This window comes from Physeter macrocephalus, chromosome 20 (assembly GCF_002837175.3).
Source record: "Physeter macrocephalus isolate SW-GA chromosome 20, ASM283717v5, whole genome shotgun sequence".
NCBI classification, from domain to species: Eukaryota; Metazoa; Chordata; class Mammalia; order Artiodactyla; family Physeteridae; genus Physeter; species Physeter macrocephalus.
Window position 1 is genome coordinate 49,650,949 of NC_041233.1, and position 19,914 is coordinate 49,670,862.

The window sequence follows — 19,914 nt, forward strand, 5'->3', positions numbered from 1 at the left end:
AAACATTTTAATCTACCTGGGATTTGTTCATTTACACACACACACACCTACAACAAGGCTAAGACTCTAAAACTTATTCTAAGAATTTTTTGCCAGAAATACAGTTTATTGAATAAGTCATACTTTGCCTCATTGTTTTGAGATGTCACCATTATCTGTGCATATGTATCTAGACCTATGTGTTCACATGCAGATGTGTATATCTATGTTCCTGGACATTGTTTTGTTCTTCTGAGTAGGACTTATCCTACACCAGCATTTCACATTATAGCTTTTATAAAAATCTGATCACATAACACCCCTATCTAAAACTCCTCAATTGTCCATTTTCTTTGGGATATATTTAAATAAAGTCCAAACTAACTTATAAGGAAAATAGTTGGGCCTTCTAGGTTACTTTATGATGTCTATCAGCATCTGTTAGGAAAAAGCTCATTATTATTATTTTTTAAATTGTGTTGGCTAGTTTTCCCCCTTTATTGTTTAGGTGAGTTTGAGAATGGGATTGTGATTGGCATTGGATTAAATTTCTCGATTGACTTGGCTGGCATTTGCAGTCTTTTATTCTGTTTGGTGCTGTGGGGTGCCCTCTGAAGTTCTGGACTCTTCTCTGTGTCTCTGAGTAGAATCTGTGGTTTTCTTTCCTCTTCATGTTGGATGCCACCTCTGCCTTTCTGGGTCTTTTGCCTCAGGCAGGATCCCCCATATTCAGATCACCTCTTGGTCTTGTCCTCTTGCTAGACTCCTAGGGGGAACCTCGGGGAGTCAGTTTTGCCTCCACTCCTCAGGAGCAGGACATTTCTGCGTGTGCCACACAGCATCTGGGCCACTCCTCCCCTTTATCCTGAGACGGTTTCACTTCAGGCTCAGCCTGCTTTCTGTCCTCTGTGCTCTTTCTGGATCCTTGTCTTCATTGTGATGCATTTTTGAAAGACTTTTATTTTATCTTTAGGAATCAAATATCCAGTCAAACTTAGCTAAGTCCCAGAAATTTTTCAGTTCATAACAGTATTTGCACCTCAAGATTGGTGTTCATCTTTTGCTTATTAGTGGGAGAAAATGTACCTTTTTTTAAACCATTGCTTCTCAAACTTTAATGCAAATCACAAAACACCTGGGGAATCTTGGTAAAATACAGATTCTGATTCAGTAGTTCTGGGGTAAGGACAGAAATTCTGCATTTCTGACAAGCTCCCAGGCGTTGTCTGTGCACCTGATATTTGGGGCCACCCTTTGAGTAAGATGATTTTAGGGAACATGATCCATGACCACTGGCCTGCCCTGTAGTTTCCACATCCATAAACTGAGGGTGTAGAATTGAAGAATTAGACCTCAGTTTGGAAGGGACTTAATCACCAATCTAATTACATGGATTCTGTTTATAATACCCATACAGTGTTCATCACATTTTTGAAACATAAATGGGATCATATGTATTGTTTTGCAGCTTCTTTTTCTCATTTGTTAATATGTCTTGTGGAGAATCAGTAAATTTTAAAATAATTATTTGTAACAAGTTGATAGTATTCCACTTGTGTGGTTGTAGCATAATTTGATTAATATACTCGTTTGATTTGACTCGTTTTAGATTTTTTCCAAATATCTTGACATTACAAACAATGCTGTATTCCAGTGTATATATCTTTTTGCACATGTGGAAGCATATTTATTGGCTAAATTCCAGATGTGGATTTACAGCAGAGTATGCATGTTTTAAATTTTGATAGACACTGATAAATTGTCCTCTAAAAAGTTTTTAGCAGTTTATAGTCATACCAATGATGTATGAGTGCCCATTTTCTGATACCCTCACCAACACTTCATATTTTCAATTTTGTATTTCTTGTGTGAAGTTTCTTTCCATATCCATTGCCCCCTTTTTCCATTTTGAAGTCTATCTTTTTCTTACCGACTCCTAGGAGCTCTTTATGTATTCTGGATATTCATCTTTTATTATGTATTTTGCAGCTATTTCCTCCCAGTTGTATCCCGCTGCATAGTTTTGCCTCAGTTTTTTGGTCCTTAAAACTGGGGTAATAATACCTATCTTGAAAAATTTTAGTAAGAATTAATGAAGTATTATATAATAAAGTACTTAGCAGAGTGCCGGACATAATAAATGTTATTTTATTAATAGTTTATGTATGTTTGCTTTCATTATTATTATAATTCTCTCCTCCTACACTTAGTCTCATGTCTGCAAGCTAACTGTTAATATCTCTGTCTCTTCAGCCTCAGCTTTCACCATGAACTCATGTTCTTCCTGCTTACCTTTCCTTGGGTCGGTTGAGTACCTACTCTCAGGACTCCCCCTTTTCCCAGATAATCCTGGTTGGTTTTATCTCTTCCAACAACCCCTGCCAGTCCCTACCTAAAGTTACCACACCACTTTTTCCTTGCTTTGCTTTCTTTGCATTACCAAGCAATTTTAGGAAAAGCAAACATCTACCTTGACTGATACCAGAGATTAATAGGAAAAAAACAAACAAACAAACAGTGAAATTTGCCTCTTTCTACCCTCTTTACTTGTTAAATGCTATTTGGGACTTGCATAGTTAGGCGAAGTCTGATAGGCCCCAGTATGGGGAGTCTTCGGAGAGAAGGGGGAAGGTTGTCAACGATAGCAGTGCTGGGAGTGTCTTACAGCATGTTGATGAGCCCAGTACAGAAATTCATGGACTAACTTCTAGGGAAAAAATTGCTAAAGTCTTTCAGGAAATGGAAAATATCTAAAATTTTATTTTAAAAGCTACCAGTATATTTGTTTTAATAATTGCTTACTTAAATATTCTTCCAAAGTATATGTTAAAAACCTGCTCTGGGATGTTAGGTTTATCCTGGTTAATTTGTATCTCACATATTTTTAATCTTTTTTTTCTGTTTTGAAGGACACGATGTTGAATTCATATATGCATAATTTTAAAGTGTGTTATGTTTCATAATTCCATTACAGTTAAAATGTTTATGCTTAATAAGGGTTCAGGATAATATTGAAAAATCAAGATTTGGGAATGATTTTTTAATATGAATGGTTAACCGTTAAAAGATGGTAGATTTAGAAATGAATCTACTCACTAGTTTAAAAATATGTTCATTCATTGATTTACTCATAAAACATTTGAGTGGCTGCTGTTTGCCAGTTCTGTGCCTTAGCTCTTAAGATTGCAAATATGAATAAGATTCAGACTCAAAGAGCTCACAATCTAATGCTATTAAAATAGTTATGGAGACTAAGAGTCTAATCGGAGGAATATAAAGAACCTAATCTAAAACAGAACATGGATCGCTTACAGGCTGAGGCAAGTTCCCTGCCCCTCTCAGAGCTCTGAGATCCTCAGTGTTCCCTCTCAGGGTGGTTGAAGAGGAGATCTAGGAGAGATTACTCACAGGAAAAGTTGGAAGAAAGAGGGCGCCCCTCCTGGATTGAGAAGGTGAGGGTTTTCTCAGGAATTTAGTATTTGAAGAGGAGATGTAAAGGATAGGTCACCATTTTGGTAAATATTTGCAGAATATTAACAAAACTCATATCTAGAGACTAAAATAATTTCAAGCTAAAATTCACCAGTCACTAAGTTATTAAAGACTTTTTCCAAAAACAACTACCATATTTTGGAAAGTGTTTACTTAATCATGTTGACTCATGTTTGACGTTAAAATATTTTAAATATGTATCCAGTTGTGGATGCCTCTTATCTGATGAGTTCATCTCCTCCGCAGTTTCGGTGTCTGAACTGCTCAGCTTCGCAAGTCTGCCCTCAGGATGGCCCTTTGTATCAGGTAAGAGGCACTCACGACTGTACATATGACCCTATGATGCCTGCCTGCCACAAAGGTGACTGCTTTCACCCCAAACTCAAGTTCCTAAGACATGTAACTTTGCAAAACTAAGACTTACTTGAGCTACAAAGCTTCATCTTTTCAACTTATATCCCCAAAGTTTCCCATTATTTTAGTTCTCTTGAATTATCTATTTAATTTTGCCAAACTAAAAATGAAGTTATAAATGTTAAGGCCATTATTTATGCGTCAGGAGTTTTTAATAATTACCTGTTTCAGCCCATGAGAAGTCTCTGCTCCATATTGGATCTCTGCTCTATACCTAACACTTCTTTGTGTGTGTGTTTTTTTAATTAATCATTCACCCACAAGTGAAAGATAAAATGCCAGATTAGGTGAAGCTAAATAGCAGCAACAGCTAAATGCAGTTGTGAGCTTGCTTACTAGGCCCTGTCCTAAGGACTGTACTTGAGTTACCTCTTCTAGCGCAGAAATGATAGTGAACTGATTTAGTAATGCACTGAGAAAACGTGAACATACCTCTGAGAAAAGTTTATCTAATATAAGTACATTTTAAAAATTTGGAAAACAGAAGAGACTAAGTGTAGAATAGTAAGGATTACTGTTGAGTATAGAGATGATCAACCTTAATCCATGGATTACCCATGGTGTTTCTTAAAAATCTCCATTGTTCTTTTATCCCAGAAATTAAAGTAGTCTTCATAATTATTTCCTTGGAGCCAAGAAAGGAGACTTGTAATTATATAACAAACTTAACCAGCAAACTTACCTCTGATGTTGCAATTTTAGGGTTGGGACAATTAAATATATGTTAAGTATCAGAAGAACCACTTCAAATCAAAAACGTTAAATTAGCATTTTATTTAGAATTTCCCTCAGTCTCATTGTCAGTGCTGTGATTGTGGAAATCCCCACACTGTCATTAAAATGTGTGTTTCTTAATACACACTTTTTAAGTCCTGTTTTTAGTAATGGAGTAAGCACATTTAGCAACTATAAAGGCCAATAGAAAATCATTTAGAGAAAAAAAAATCATCCTTCTCCTTATATTATGCAGTTGAGGGTGAGGAGTGAGTAAATAATTTAACTGAGCTGGTGAGATATGCGTAGATGTTTCAGCTGACTTTAGCTTCACGGCTGATTTTGGGATGAATTGTAGTGATGCTCCTGCCTTTAGTTATAACTCATACATACATGGATTTTTGCTTTTACTGTTGGCACTGATGTCTATTTCCTGAGAAATAAAGATATTCTTAAACTCTGATCTAAAGTTTTAGAGAACTAGAATAAGACCAAATTTTCAAAAATACACACACACTTCCTTTTCTTACTTCAACACTTCATTATAGAGTATAGTCCTATCAGAACATTTTTAGCCAAAAATCACCTAGAAAATTTCAAGGAAAAAATTATCACTATTATAAGAAAGTATTATTATATGTGTAGCTTTATGCTATTAAATTTTTTAATTTTGTGAAAATTTCATGAAATAGACAGTTTTCTAGGAAAATAATAGTGGACCAACATTCACCCCAGAAGAAAATGTAAATCACTAAATTATGGAAGACATAAAAAAAATTAAATTACGGATACCTAAATATAAAACTACTTTTAATGGTCACATTCTCTCATATTTTCAAGGACTAGATCATTCTCATTCTAAATTGGTTTAAGTCATTGAAAAAGATGGAATTTTTTCAGTTTCATTTTACAAAGGTAACATAATTGTGAAAGCAAAAACTGACAGAGAACCTGCAATTAGAAAACGAGTATCAAATCTTATTTTGAACATAAAAACAAAGATGATAAATAACATACTAAATATACTAAAATAATATGCTAGAAGAATAATAAACCAAGACCAAGTAGTATTTTTTTTTTTTTTTTTTTTTTTTTTTGTGGTATGCGGGCCTCCCTCTGCCGTGGCCTCTCCCGTTGCGGAGCACAGGCTCCGGACGCGCAGGCCCAGCGGCCATGGCTCACGGGCCCAGCAGCTCCGCGGCATGTGGGATCCTCCCAGACCGGGGCGCGAACCCGGTTCCCCTGCATTGGCAGGCGGACGCGCAACCACTGCGCCACCAGGGAAGCCCCCCAAGTAGTATTTTTATCAGAAATGCAGGAATGGCTTCATGCTGGGGAGAGGGAAATTATATATATATATTATATCCTAAAAACACCAAGTCAAATAGATACAAGTAGACGCTGAAAAGGCATTTGATAAAATTTGATGTTAAGTCCTAATTTTTCCTGCAAGCTTATTTTGAAAATTTTCAAAACAACAGCAAAGTTGATGTAATACAAAGGAATATCTTTTACTTAGATTTACCAGTTAACATTTTGCTGCATTTTTTTGCCCCCCTTTCCCTTTCTTCCTCTTCTCCTTATTGTGTTGATCTCTTTATAAATATATCTATTGTTTCTTTACGGAGCCGCTTGAAATTAAATTGCACGTATCATGACAGTTGACCTCTAAATACTTCAGCGTATGTTTCCTAAGATCAAAGACCTTCTCATATATAAGCACAATCCCACTGTGCGCACAAGAAATTTAGTACGTTAAATATTATAGTGATGTCAGTTCTTCCCATAATTAAATTATGAAGTTTAATATAGTTTCAAACACATTTTTACCAGATTCTTATTTAACTTGACAAAGTCAGTCATTCTAAAGTTCATCAGGAAATATAACTTGGTGCCTCTGGTCAGTCCCATTTTTAAATGAGTAATCACAGAGCACATGCATGGCCACCGCCTGAAATGTATTTTAAAGCTGAAGTAATTAAAATCCGGTACTATCTTAAACATAGATACATGAATAAAAAGAATAGCTCAGGAACATGAATCTATCAAGAGTATTTCAAATTAGTGGAGGGTAAAAAGATTAACAAATATCTATTGAGCCCTTAATTATGCACTGGGCAGTCTTCTAGGCCGTGGGAACACACAAGTAAAAATGAAAAAAATTAATTTCCTTCATGGAGCCTATACTCTAATGATAACAGATGAAAAATAAATGAGTAAAATTTATAGTGTTAGAAGAAAAATTAAAGTAGATAAATAGAATATTTTAGATAAGATAGCCAAGGGAAGACCTCTTTGAGTTGGGGTTTTTTGAACAAAAAGAAGCAAGAGTAAGAGGTGTGTGTCTGTCTGGGGTAGGGCCCTCTAGGCCGAGGGCACGCAGTGCAAAGATCCAGAGATGTGGTGGTGTTTGGTGGTTTGAGGGCTGCAGGGTGGCCAAGGGCCTGGAGCAGAGACAGTAGTTGACCGGGGAATGGGGGAACTTGGAGCATATATGTTGGGGTGGGATGTGATCTAGTAGGGTTTGTTTTCAGTTAATTGTACTGAGACTTTTGGTGGTGGTGATGGGGTGGGGGGATTCAACCCATACCTGCCATTATAGGTGTTTTTCATGGCTAAAATGGTACACATTAAAAATGATACCATCAAAGATCAGGAAGAGAACATAGCTAACTAACCTCAGAGTGAGGATGGCCTTTCTCATTGTACTTGTAAAAGGAAAGAAAACAAACCAAGTTGACTACTAATACTGAAAAGTACATGGCAAAAATACCATAAATAAGGAATATTTGCAATATATGACAGAAAGATTTGCTGCCCTAATACGTAAAGAATCCATACAAATCTGTAGGACAGAGTTCACCTTTCCAGAGAAAAATGAACAAAAGACATGATAAGACAAATCACAAAAGAAGGAAACACAACTGGCTAGTAAACATATAAAGATGGTTAACTTATTTATAAGTCAAAATGGAAGAAGAAATAAAATACTATTTTATGCTTATTAAATTTCCAAATTAAGAGAGAGGAAAGGAATAATAGTACTCATCATTGATGAGGCTACTGAAGAATGAGCACTCATATTTCTTTCAGAAATGTAAAAATAGACAACTTTCTTTAAGTCCAGTGTGATAGCATTTACCAAAAAGCCTTTTAAAATGCTTATACTGTCTGAATCAGCAGTTCTACTTCTAGGAACCAACCCCTAAGGGTGCAGGGGAGATAGGGTGGGGAGTGGGGAATAGATCATTGGGTCACAATAAATTTATAATAGCAAGAAAAAAAAAAAAAGAAAAAAACTAAAATATGCAGTAAAAGATTTGTTGATAATTTATTGTAATTTCTATAAAGGTATCATATGTAGCCTTTACAAATGATCACGTATGACCATATTAAATACTGTAGAAATAAGTTTATGGAATTTTTTTAATGGACAAAATTTGTTTATGGACAAAATTATTTACCAAACAATATGTGTAGCGTGATTCCAGTTTTAAAAAGAAAAATAATGTAGGCGAAAAGACTAGGTGGATGTACATAAAAATGACTACGGTGGTTATCTTTGGGTGTGGGATTTAAATGATTCTCCTTTTTTTCTTGGTGGTTTTCTCTATTTTCTAAATCTAAAACCAAGTTACTTTTATGGTAAATAATTTATTTTTTAAGAAAAACAGTACATCAACCAGTCAATTTTTATCATTTTCTAAAACTATCACATTTGAAATATATATACTTTGGAAGTATGGATTCTTTTAGTAAATGATGAGACCGAGGACTGGCAGTCTCCACTCAGTGTGGTCCCATAACACTAAGAGGAGTGATAGGTCACATTTCATTACAGTGCGTGCAGTGCCATTTTACCTCAGAAGGCAAACTGAAACACAAATAGGACTTAAAGTATACCTTAACCATTTCCAGATTTGTAACACCAATAATTCTTAAACTTCACGTTGTCATAGGACACACACACATACAAATGGTTACTTGGAGGAGAAGACAGAACCATTTTCAGCCAAAAACTGAGAAAATCCCAACCACTGACAAACCAAGCCATTTTACTTCCCTCTCTTCCTACATCCTAGTAGAATTGGTGATGGATTCTTCTATGCATGATGAATGGATTTTTGAACGAGTGACTTAATTATTTGCACAAAGTATGCAGATTCAACAGGAATGGAAAGCAAAGCTAGAAAGATTATTATAAGGAGAGGCAAGCTCTGGGTTGGGTCAGGTAGGATGGGAAGTAGTCAAGTTAGGTTAATACGATGTCTAGGTAGCAGTCTCCAACTCTGCCTGAACTTCAGAAAACCCAGGGAGTTTTGTAAAATACAGATTTCTGTGTCCCACTCACAGATATTCTGATTCAGAGGGAACAGAATAAAGTTTAAATAAAAACAAGGAAGCAAAATTTAACCACAATAGATTTAGACCATGGAAACCCTGAGAGACTGTGACTTTTACTCCAGCCCTTAGAAAACTGTAGGGCATCACCTTACTTCTTCAGCTGGGAACAGCAAGATCTAGGAATTTTCATTCCTACCCTCCAGTCCGACCCTGAGCTGGATGTTGAGAGACTTCCCAGGATGTAGCATAGCGATGATACCTACAGAAACAGTCATTTTCAGGGTTCTGGAATCTCAGTCTACCACTGTTGCCTATAGGAAAGAAAGACAGGATTTTTGCATTCATCTACACAGAGACAAGGGGAGAAACGAGTCAGTAGCCATCTCAGCCCTTTTTTTTTTTTTTTTTCCAGCCCTTTCTTGTTTTCGTAAAAGTAGCTCCTGGAAATTTCATTTTAAAAAGGGGAATCTGCACCTTTAAGAAAAGGAAAACCATTGGTTCTTCAGACCCTTTCTTTGATGTTTGAGTTCTATGTGATATGACAAAACAGAGGGTAAAAAAGACGCAGAAGTAGCAGTGTGGCTTTTACCACAGGAAGCTGTTTCCTCTCTAGTGCTGTATGTTGATGTATGATACCTTCCCTACGTAGAGCAAAACTGAAGGACAGTCTGAACCATTCAGTTATATAATAGTCAAGTCCAAATATTTAGTAGTATCAACTATTGAAAGGAGGCGGTTTCGTCTAACAATGAGTTACTTGTTTTTCAACATTTTTTAAATGACAGTTAAGTTTTAAATCCTAAAAAGAAGTGTCAAAGTTAAGATGTGTGATTTGTAAACACTATCCCAGTTTTCCTAGATTCATAGCAGGAAGTCTCTGTTAATTCGTGACTCCGTGGGCTCTCACAAACAGCAGCCCTGACGGAGTCCAGCCTGCGGGCTTGTCTTGTTCAGCCCCACAGGTGAATGCAGGTGAGAGCTTTCCATCCTCCACACGGGCCCTGCCTCACCCTAAGTATTAACATTAGTACTATTCACATATGCAAGCAGTATGACATCTGCAGGCCTTCCAGCTTGACCTTTGTTGCCAGTGATGGAAAACTTGACTGATTCTAGAAAATAGTAGCTGTTTAAAAATATAGTCTTAATGATAATTACAACCTTAATTGTCATAATCACCAGTACCAGGAAATACTGTAAGCTATAACTGCACATTCTTAAAGTCTTTTATGTATAATCTATATTGTTTTTGTATCAACAGTCTTATTCATCATCTGTTTTTATTTTATAGTCATACCCCATGGTACTGCAGTATCGACCAAGAATTGATTTTGGTTAGACCATGGGGCCTAGATCCCACTGAAAGAATCCCGTACTACGTGTTTACTCATCGACAGACTGCACAGTGAACGGTGTGTGGACTGGAGGGACACAACCAGATTTTCAGCATGCGAATAAGGCCATTGTCTGTCTCTAAATTGTCAGTTGCATTTTTGTTGTTTCTATTAAGAGCAAACCAAGTGCCATTCTGCTACTGAACCATCTGCATAAGGTATCTGTGCTGTCTCACAGCGTACAATACAAGTCATGGTTGAAATCAGTTAGGTGTGCAGCCACGATTCAGCCTTCTGAATATTTTGCTTGCCTGTTCCAGGATTGTTCTAATGTTTGATTACACTAGTAATATGGCTCTATCTTTGTGGTGTTGCAGTTTTCACATACTTACTATTTGATTAATTCTTGTTTAAATAGAGTACTGTACAAGGAACTAATAATTATTATATCTTAAAATTATTTTGTATGGGAACTATATTTAGAAAAGTGGTCCTTGAGCCACTGTCCTGTTCTCAGTAAGCTTTTTGTGTGCAAAATAGTTCACTCTTGAGTGTGCAAGTCCTTTGGGGAAGAATTCCAATTGTTCTTTACATTAGAGCACATTATAATTGTAGGCATTTTGAGTCATCTGTCTGTGTAGTCTACCAGTCGCACAGGGAGGGCCTGTTCACCCTCCAGAAAACGTATGTGACTTCTTGGAGAGCTGAAGTGAGATTCACAACCATTTGAAATGTTGGCAGCTGATCACATTTACTTCTAACAAAATTAATGTGTAAGTGAGGTTAATCTTTCATAATGCCTTATGACGAGCGGGTGCTGCTTCATGAAATGTCATCGCCGTCATGTAGCCCACTTTATGTGTGCGTTGTTATACTGTGGCTCTTATCTAATGAAGTACATTGTTTCCCTTTTTCAGTTGGCCTTAGGTGTGTGTCATTGTGGCATGCAGAAGGTTATGATGATTTAAGTATTAGGATTTTTAGAGCAGGTAACATTAGCTATTTTATGGATTTCAAAAATCTCAAAACAGTTGTAGATTAAAACTGTTAGTAACCTGTCACATTTCCAAACCATACGCATAAAATAGAAAAAATGCAGTGTAATAGATAAATATGCTAACCAGAATTAATGGTTTGAGGATATTTCATTTTAGATCCTGTAGTAATCAGGGGGAAATGGGATTATTGTTTTATACATAAGTTCTTTAAGGTCAGAGCTATGACAGTGTCCTTGATTTTGCATTTTTTTTAAGTCTTCCTTTCATTTTGAGATGAGTCTGCAAGTCAAAAAAAGTCTTGTCACCTTAAATTATATGAAGAACTTCATTTTAAACCTCTTAACATTTACATTATTTTTCATAAACGTCTTTGGAAATTACGTTTTACTAATTGCTTTGAAACTTAGGCCTATTTCCTCAGTTTCAAAGTTAACCTCTGAAATACCTAGGAAATAATCTTGAAAGTTAGGAAAAGATATTTGTTCTAGAAATCTGACATGAGCACAATCTGTGTGTTACACACATAGTTTTTATACTGTATACATAGTAGATGTGCTACATTTTCCAGTAAAATGTATCACAAGGTAATGCCTTCTGAATCTCAAAATGCTTCTTAGAAATAAAACAGTGTACGAACAAGAAACATACAAAATACAGCTAAATCTTGATGCATTTCACAGTATAAAAGGCTGAAACTTCATCATTATCTTTTCCTTATATCTTTGTTTTAAGTCAGAAAGTCTAAAGTCTTCTGTTGTTTTTGGCCTGACTTTTGTGAAAAAGGTTATGGCAATACTTTTAAAATTTCACTTTGTTAGACTGTGTTTGTGCTTGGAGGGGCTCACAAAGAGAATTTAAAAGGCAAATTTTTGTTAACTCTTTAAAAATGGTTGGCACAGACCATTACCCTAAACCAGAAACTGAATTTACTTCCCAGCTACAGAAATTATTTTGCTACGCTGTCAAGTGCAGTTCCCTGACATCCCTAAGAAATTTTTAGATTTCTTGTAAACTTGTCACATCTAGGTCAGTGATTACTTATGGAAGCTGATTTTAATTAACTCAAAATAAATAGAGAGTGCATTTTAAAAACCACCAATGAGACCTGGATGTTTTTGGGTCCCCAGACAAAACTTGCAGCCTTAAATGAGTTTTATATACATGATCTCATTAAATTTGGCTTGTTGCCTCATCTTATGTAATGTCACTATTTTCCAAGGAAATATATAGGAAGCAATTATGGAATTGAGAATACTTTTATATAAAATTCCTTTATTTAATGTTAATATATTAACAGTTTTATTGAAATGCAATGGAATATGTGCCAAAACATGTGAAAACCTTGCATAAAGAAGGGCATCAGTTATATGGGGAAAGGTACACGTTTTATGATGGTCCTGAGTAATGTGGTATTACTATTAGAACCACAGACTTCTTCATATATATTCAACCATGGTTTTAAGTATGGGACTACTTTCATGTCTAGTAATACACTAATCCCTAGTTAATTATCCCCTGAGTCAGGTTGTGGAATTTGTAAGAAACGAGGTATAGAAAAATTTACAGGCAAAAATATACAGGTGGTTAGTTTTACAAACTTGGGGTGCTAATAAGATAAACTCCTTATACAAATAGCCTATAGGAATAATCATCTGAATCTGCAAAATTGGAGAATAAAACTAAATTAAGTTTTTCTTTAATCTCTTGTTTCTTAAGCGACAAACTGAAAGAACTTTACTTCCATAAAAGATTTTATAATCTGTTTTCTCTGCTTGAGATATCATAGATGTACAAGGGTCAAGGAACCTTGGGTCTAAAGAAGGCCTGTGCTTTATTTATAGATATCACTTTAACGGAAGTAATCACATTAGTTAATAGAAAAATCCAAATATGGCCCTTTCTCCAGATTAACAGAATACTTTTAAGTATTAAAACAAATAAACTAAAAGATTCACTGATGAGGTAGTATTAGGTCATTCAGTCTGAGGTCCAGATACCTTGGGGTGATGTCTTTTAACTACTTTTAGAAAAGTATTTTTCTTTATTCATTAAAAATCTGTCCCATATTAATATGCCACATTTTATAAATGTAATGAGTTTGCTCAACTATGTGTAACTTAAAATGATTCTTTAAGGGAAAAAAAGTATGTTATATAATATTGTGAACTGTTTAGCTTTATTGAACTATTTAAGAGAAAGTGCCTCATTGCTAAAGTGCATTTCTGTTTTAGATTTACTGCATAAATTTTGAGTTTTCTGTCCCTGTCTCTTATCAATGGTTTTGTATCTAAATAGGCTCTTGTAAGTTAGAATAATCTCTTTTTGAAAGATTTTCATAAGAAAATAGTTATCACCAAAGACATTTTACTGTTAATAACCATGTTAGAGAGACAGTTTAACTGTTTGGAGGTTGGAAATTTTTAGACTGCAAGTTACTTTTATATAATTAGGCAATAACCTTGAGTAATTGCTAAAATATCACCAAAGAAAGGCTTTAAACTTAAGTTTCATGGTAAGATCAATCAAATGCAGGTTTTTCTTGCAATAATCAGAGCATACTTCCTTTCAGCTATGTTTCTTGTTTTTCCAGCACCATCTGACAGATCTTAGGAAATCCTCAAAGGTGAAAAAGAGATTAACACAACAAATAGCCTCCCTCTGGATGAAAAGTGGGAGAAATACATACTTTGAAAAGAAAAAGAAAATTGAAATTGAGATTTTAAATTCTAATTTGAGAAGCTTTTTATTCCATGGAGGCAATACAGACTAAAATTATGCTTATTTAGTTCCTGGGTTCTTAGTAATATGAGAAATTTTATTAAAGACAGACTTTGGTAAAAGTGCGGACATGCTTACTTGTAATAGAAAATAGTGCATTCTGTTGGATTCACATAAGTAAATGCTTTTTCTGTATTCAAAAGCAAAATTTTCCTAAAGGCCTGTGGTTTTTTTTTTAAAGTAAAACTCTTTGTCTTGTTTCTCAGCAATGACTTTGTTTTTAGAATCTAGCCATACAGCCAAATTCGGCAAGATAAGCCCCAGATGAAGAGCATACACACCAGGTTAAGCCCTGTCCTCACACCAGTCTTTTGGGGAGCCCATGCTGTGGGCCACCTCAAGTAAAGCTCACATTATGAAGTCTTCCTGACAGGCCACCTGGTAAACCTCATTGGATCGGATAAAGATGGATGCACTCCATTATATACTCTGGTTTACCATAAGGAATTTTCCAGCAGGCTATGCTTTATACCAGTGAGATACAGATAATGGTTGTGGGGATTACAAAAATGAGTGAGTTTGCCGTAACTTTAATTTTCTGGGTTAGAAACATAAAAACATGAAATGCTATTATTTTAAGATGTATACCTATCCCTACAATAAGGAATATAACATGTCTGCCAGATCTGGTTTATAAAAATTGATAAATATTAAATATACTAGAAACTCAAACCCTTTGAAAGCACAAAATAACCAACTAATTCTGGATTTACTTGATATACCTAGTTCAATAGTATTTTGTTAAAAGAAGTTCAGATTGAAAGTTCATTAAAATGTACTCAAATATACATTACGCGGTTTTCATAGTTTTTTCTTAAAACAGTGGCATTTTCCCAAATAATTTAAAAGTGATTCTCTTCCTAATGTAATGTAGTTTTCACAAGTAGTATGTTTATTTGCTATCCTTACTATATTTTGAAATAGAATTAAAATGCTCGAGCACTTCCTTTTCAGAAAGTTATGAAATTAAACAAAAATAAATTATTTTAAATGCTCGTTAGAATGTGTCCGAATACTTGTTATGCCCCTTTCTCTAGGATTCAAAACTTGAGTCATTATTCAGAAATGCTTTTTAATTTTAATAACCTTTAAATCTAGAATCAAGTGAAACATATTAAATACTGGGTCCAGTTTTCTTCCATCTTTCAGAGCTTCATGGAATAAGAAACTAATCTAGTACAAACAGAAGATTAAATATTTCTGGGCAGTGCAGAGATAGTGAATAGATTATGTATCCGTGGACTTCACATCAGTCCAGCAGAGCAGGAGTTCTGCACATTGGAAATGGAATGGGATCAGCCTAACGTTGTTTGGGGTTGGTTTTCTTTCGCTGTATTTTTTTGAATGGGGATGGGGGCCCAAGTGTCCTTATGAAGCTGTGGTCGACAAGAGCTTGTGGGGGGAGCACCAGTGTTCTGCTGTGTTCCTGCATCTGGCAACACAACAGCAAGCACCAGTTTTTAATAGAGTAGCCCTCACTTTAAATAAAACCATCATAGACTATATTGTACAGTTATGTTGCTAATTTTCCTTTGAAATATAAAATATTTTAAGCTTTTTTTTTTTTTTGGTCAAAAGTGGTAACATCTTAATACAAATAAAAACCTTTTTGTGGTTGTAAGATTTAGCTTATAAATCATTCAAATTGAAGTGAAAGATTACCAGGTCATTGTTAATGACTTAGTCTATAAGAATATATGTATTTTTGTAAAGGAAAAGCACTTGTAGATATTTAATCAGTACTATATGTCTGTTTTGCAGAAATAAAATGCTGCTTAGAGAGTCTCTTTAAATATTTTTTATTTTTGTGCTCAACTGTATTTTCTGTTGATCTATGGAATGTTCTGTACAAAGCTGTATGGTTGTACTGTTGGGCTAGACACTTTTGTTTTTTAAGATCTGGACTTAGCCAAGTATATTTGACCATGTTAAAAATAGTATCTTTGTTATTAAAATTTTGATTGCATAATTTATTGCTGTCTGTCATTCTTCATTATCAGTAGTTGCAGATCATAACCTTCATTTAAAAGTTTCCATTAAGTATTACCGTAGCAAATTTTATGAATGTTTGTTGAATATTTGAGACGATAAACATTTTCTAAAGATTTCTGAACTGTTTACTTTTAAGATGGCAGACTGGCCCTCGAATAATACTTGAGGTGTGTGTCCACATACACTTTAGAACAATTTCTTTTTTTTGTTAAATTAATCTAATCCAAATCATCTTCTGAAAGTAACTGAGTACCAAAGAAAGGCCCAAGTGATTTGAAAGACAGACTGCTTTCTTCGGCTACTTAGATAACAGCTTTGTTTTATTAATAATTTGCCTGGGGAATTCTAGTTGGGCTGAAGACAGACATTCAAGTCAGAAGGTTTCGATGATTCATCTCTCTGCCCCATTGTTACAGTGCCTGAAGCTTTGTCTTAGGTTAGTGATACCATGGAGGTGGCTAGAGACCCCAGGCGTTCAGCGAGGTAGGAAAGCAGCATCCTCTGAGCAAAACTCCCTTCACCTTTTAGCATCACCCTTCGCAAGGCTGTTGCAGAGTGGGAAAGAACTTGGAAGGACTGTGCATGGAAAGTGCTCAAAATGTAGCCCATTTTACTTTTACCCCATGTCAGGGGCCAGAACAGGGGAAGGCCTCAGGGAAGGCTGGAGGACACAACCAAGGAAAAAAGGAAACCGTTTTCTGACCTAATCAGTCTCTGCCACACTTCCACTTGAGAACAGAGCCAGTTTACCCAGTTCTTAGTGTTTTGTCAACACAGGCTCAGCTCTGATCTTTTCACCAGTTTAGAAAGTTACGGAGGAGTCCACACACCAGCTGAGTTTAAGAGCCAGCCTCTGCTTGTTGTGTGGCCGAGGAATTTGCTGACAGTATTTTGCTGGAAGCCATGTAGAGCCCTGCTTGACACCCAAACCCCTGCTGTGGGATTTGGGGTGCCAGGATTACCATCAAATGGAGAATCATGCCCAGAAAGAAGAAATAGCAAATGATCACCCCCCACCTCCCACCAACCAAAGCCCTGCTCCTACCGAGCCCCAGTTCAGATCCCATCAACTCCAGTAGGCTGAGCCAAACTTTCTTCTTCTGTACCACTTAGCACTTTTATCACAACCACAGTAATTGATGTTTGTTTGTCCTCCCATTAGATTATGAGCTTTGAGAGGGATGTTGACAGTCATTGTGGTATATCCTCACCCTCACAACACAATTTGCATAGTAACTGGCACCAATAAAACCAATGTAGTGAAAGAATCCAGATTTCAGGAAGCAGAGGCAATGCTAACAAGTCTCTAGCCATTTTCCCCAATAGTCTCCTGATCATTCCTCTTCTTATATGGACATCAGTCATATTGGATTAGGGCCCCACCCTTATGACCTCATCAACTTCAATCAAAGGCTGTATCTCAAAGACAGTCACATTCTAAGATCCTAGGGTTAGGGCTTCACTATTCAGTTCATAACAGCCATGTGGTGCCCCCTAGACCTGGGTTCAAATACAGGTTCCTTCTGTGGTGTGACTTTGGGCAATTAACTGGTTGAGTCTCAGTTTCCAAAAGCAGGAACAAGATCCCTATCCCATAGGTTTGTGGAGGAATGAGAGGCCACAGGAAGTGCTCAGAGCAATGCCAGTGGAAACAACAGCACAGCCGTTTTCCATCTCCATCTGATCATCCACAGATTGCAACCCAGTGTTACCCAATGTTCTCTGATTTGCCGGGAGCTAAAATGCCAACAAGAAACTGAAATTTTGCTTACCTAGAGCTATTCCAATCACATGGCCATTCATAGAATGTATTCCCATTGAATGTACTAATATGTAAAGGATGCAGCACAGGGTCTAGCACATACTTTACAAATGTCTTCCCTTACTCTCACCCATTTAATCATGAGAACAGACCAGTGAGGTAAGAGCAAAAATAAACAAATGGGACCTAATCAAACTTAGAAGCTTTTGCACAGCAAAATGAAAAGACAACCTACAGGGTAGGAGAAAATATTTGCAAATGATTCGACTGATGAGGGCTTAATTTCCAAAATATACAAACAGCTCATACAATTCAATAACAAAACAACAACCCAATGGAAAAACGGACAGAAGACCTAAATAGACATTTCTCCAAAGAAGACATACAGATGGACAATAGGCACATGAAAAGATGCTCAACATCACTAATTATTAGAGAAATGCAAATCAAAACTACAGTGAGGGATCACCTCACACTGGTCAGAATTGGCCATTATTTAAAAGTCTACAAATAATAAATGCTGGAGAGGGTGTGGAGAAAAGGGAACCCTCTTACACTGTTGGTGGGAATGCAAATTGGTGCAGCCACTATGGAAAACAGTATGGAGGTTCCTCAGAAAACTAAAAATAGAGTTGCCATATGATCCAGCAATCCCACTCCTGGGCATATACCCAGACAAAACTATAATTCGAAAAGATACAGGCACTCCTATGTTCATAGCAGCACTGTTTACAATAACCAAGACATGGAAACAACCTAAATGTCCATTGACAGATGAATGGATAAAGATGTGAGATATATATAAAATATATTACACTATATATATATATATATATAGTGGAATATTACTCAGCCATAAAAAAGAACGAAATAATGCCATTTGCAGCAACATGGATGGAACTAGAGATTATCATACTAAGCAAGTCAGAAAGAGAAAGACAAATACCATGATATTACATGTATATGGAATCTAAAATATGAAACATGAACAACACAGAAACAGACTCACAGATATAGAGAACAGACTTCTGATTGCCAAGGGGGTGGGAGGTGGGTGAGGGAAGGACTGGAAGTTTGGGATGAGCAGATGCAAACTGTTATATATAGAACGAATAAACAACAAGGCCCTACCGTATAGCACAGGGAACTATATTCAATATCCTGTGATAAACCATAATGGAAAAAATATGAAAAAGAATATATATATGTATAAATGAGTCACTTTGCAGTACAGCAGAAATTAACACAACATTGTAAATCAAGTATACATCAATAAAAAAAAAAAAAACACAAAAAACAGACCTGTGAGGTAGGCACTCTTAGCCCAATTTTAATGATGAGAAAGTGATCTAAATAACTTGCAATCACCAGACATGTATTTGGATCTTCACTGTGGGTCTGTCTACTCCCTAGGGTGAGTCTGTTCTCAGGGGCCCTGGCTCTTTCCATCTGAGCGCTGAGAGCTCTAGAGAAGCTTATGCTCAGGCTTTCTGGCCACTCCAGGATGGATCACATAGAGGATAAACATTTGGCAGCCAGGATGTGCCTAAGATGACTGTGGTCAAGATGTTGTTTTGAGCACCCACTGTATACCAGGAGCTGTGTGAGACTCTGGGGATCCAAGTGGTGAGCCGAACAGATTTCACCCTTACGCTAACTGAGCTTCCAGTATGGGAAAGAGATAACACATTAAACAAAGACCAGAAATACATAATAAAAAGAGGGGTAAGTTATCTGAAGAAAATAAATTCTATGAGAAAGAATGGGAGGTCCAGACCTTTCTGAGAAAATGGCATTAAGTGGAGATGAGAGAGAAGCTGGAGCTGGCCAGGAAAGAGTATTCCTGAGAACCAGTAAGAGCAGGGAGAACTCCATGCTGCCTGGCCACCTGTGGGAGGTGGAGAGGGGAGGCGTAACAATGGGATAGAATTCTGGAGAAGAAGGCAAGGGGCTGGGTCATTTAGACACTTTGAGGTCCCCTTGAAAACCTTCTATTTTATTTGGAGCACAATGGGAGGGTTTTACACAGGAGCTTGACAACATCCTGTTTACAGGTTTAAATGATCACACTGGGAGCTTTGTGGAGAATAGATGGTAAAGCACAGAA

The 19,914-nt window shown here is 36.3% G+C and overlaps 1 protein-coding gene across 10 annotated transcripts in view; it reads left to right on the forward strand.

Annotated features, from left to right (window-relative positions):
• The window catches only part of PCGF5 (polycomb group ring finger 5), a 117,795-nt gene extending 101,771 nt beyond the window's left edge, over nucleotides 1-16,024 (forward strand). For 9 of the 10 annotated variants that reach the window (XM_055081168.1, XM_055081169.1, XM_055081175.1 and 6 more), the window contains 2 exons: nucleotides 3,718-3,777; nucleotides 10,235-16,024. In XM_055081168.1, coding sequence (XP_054937143.1) covers nucleotides 3,718-3,777; nucleotides 10,235-10,282 — 108 coding nt within the window. In that variant the 3' untranslated portion in view covers nucleotides 10,283-16,024. The remainder of the gene's footprint in view (nucleotides 1-3,717; nucleotides 3,778-10,234) is intronic. The other variant, XM_055081174.1, reaches the window with a different exon arrangement.
• Nucleotides 16,025-19,914: the final 3,890 nt, after the last annotated feature.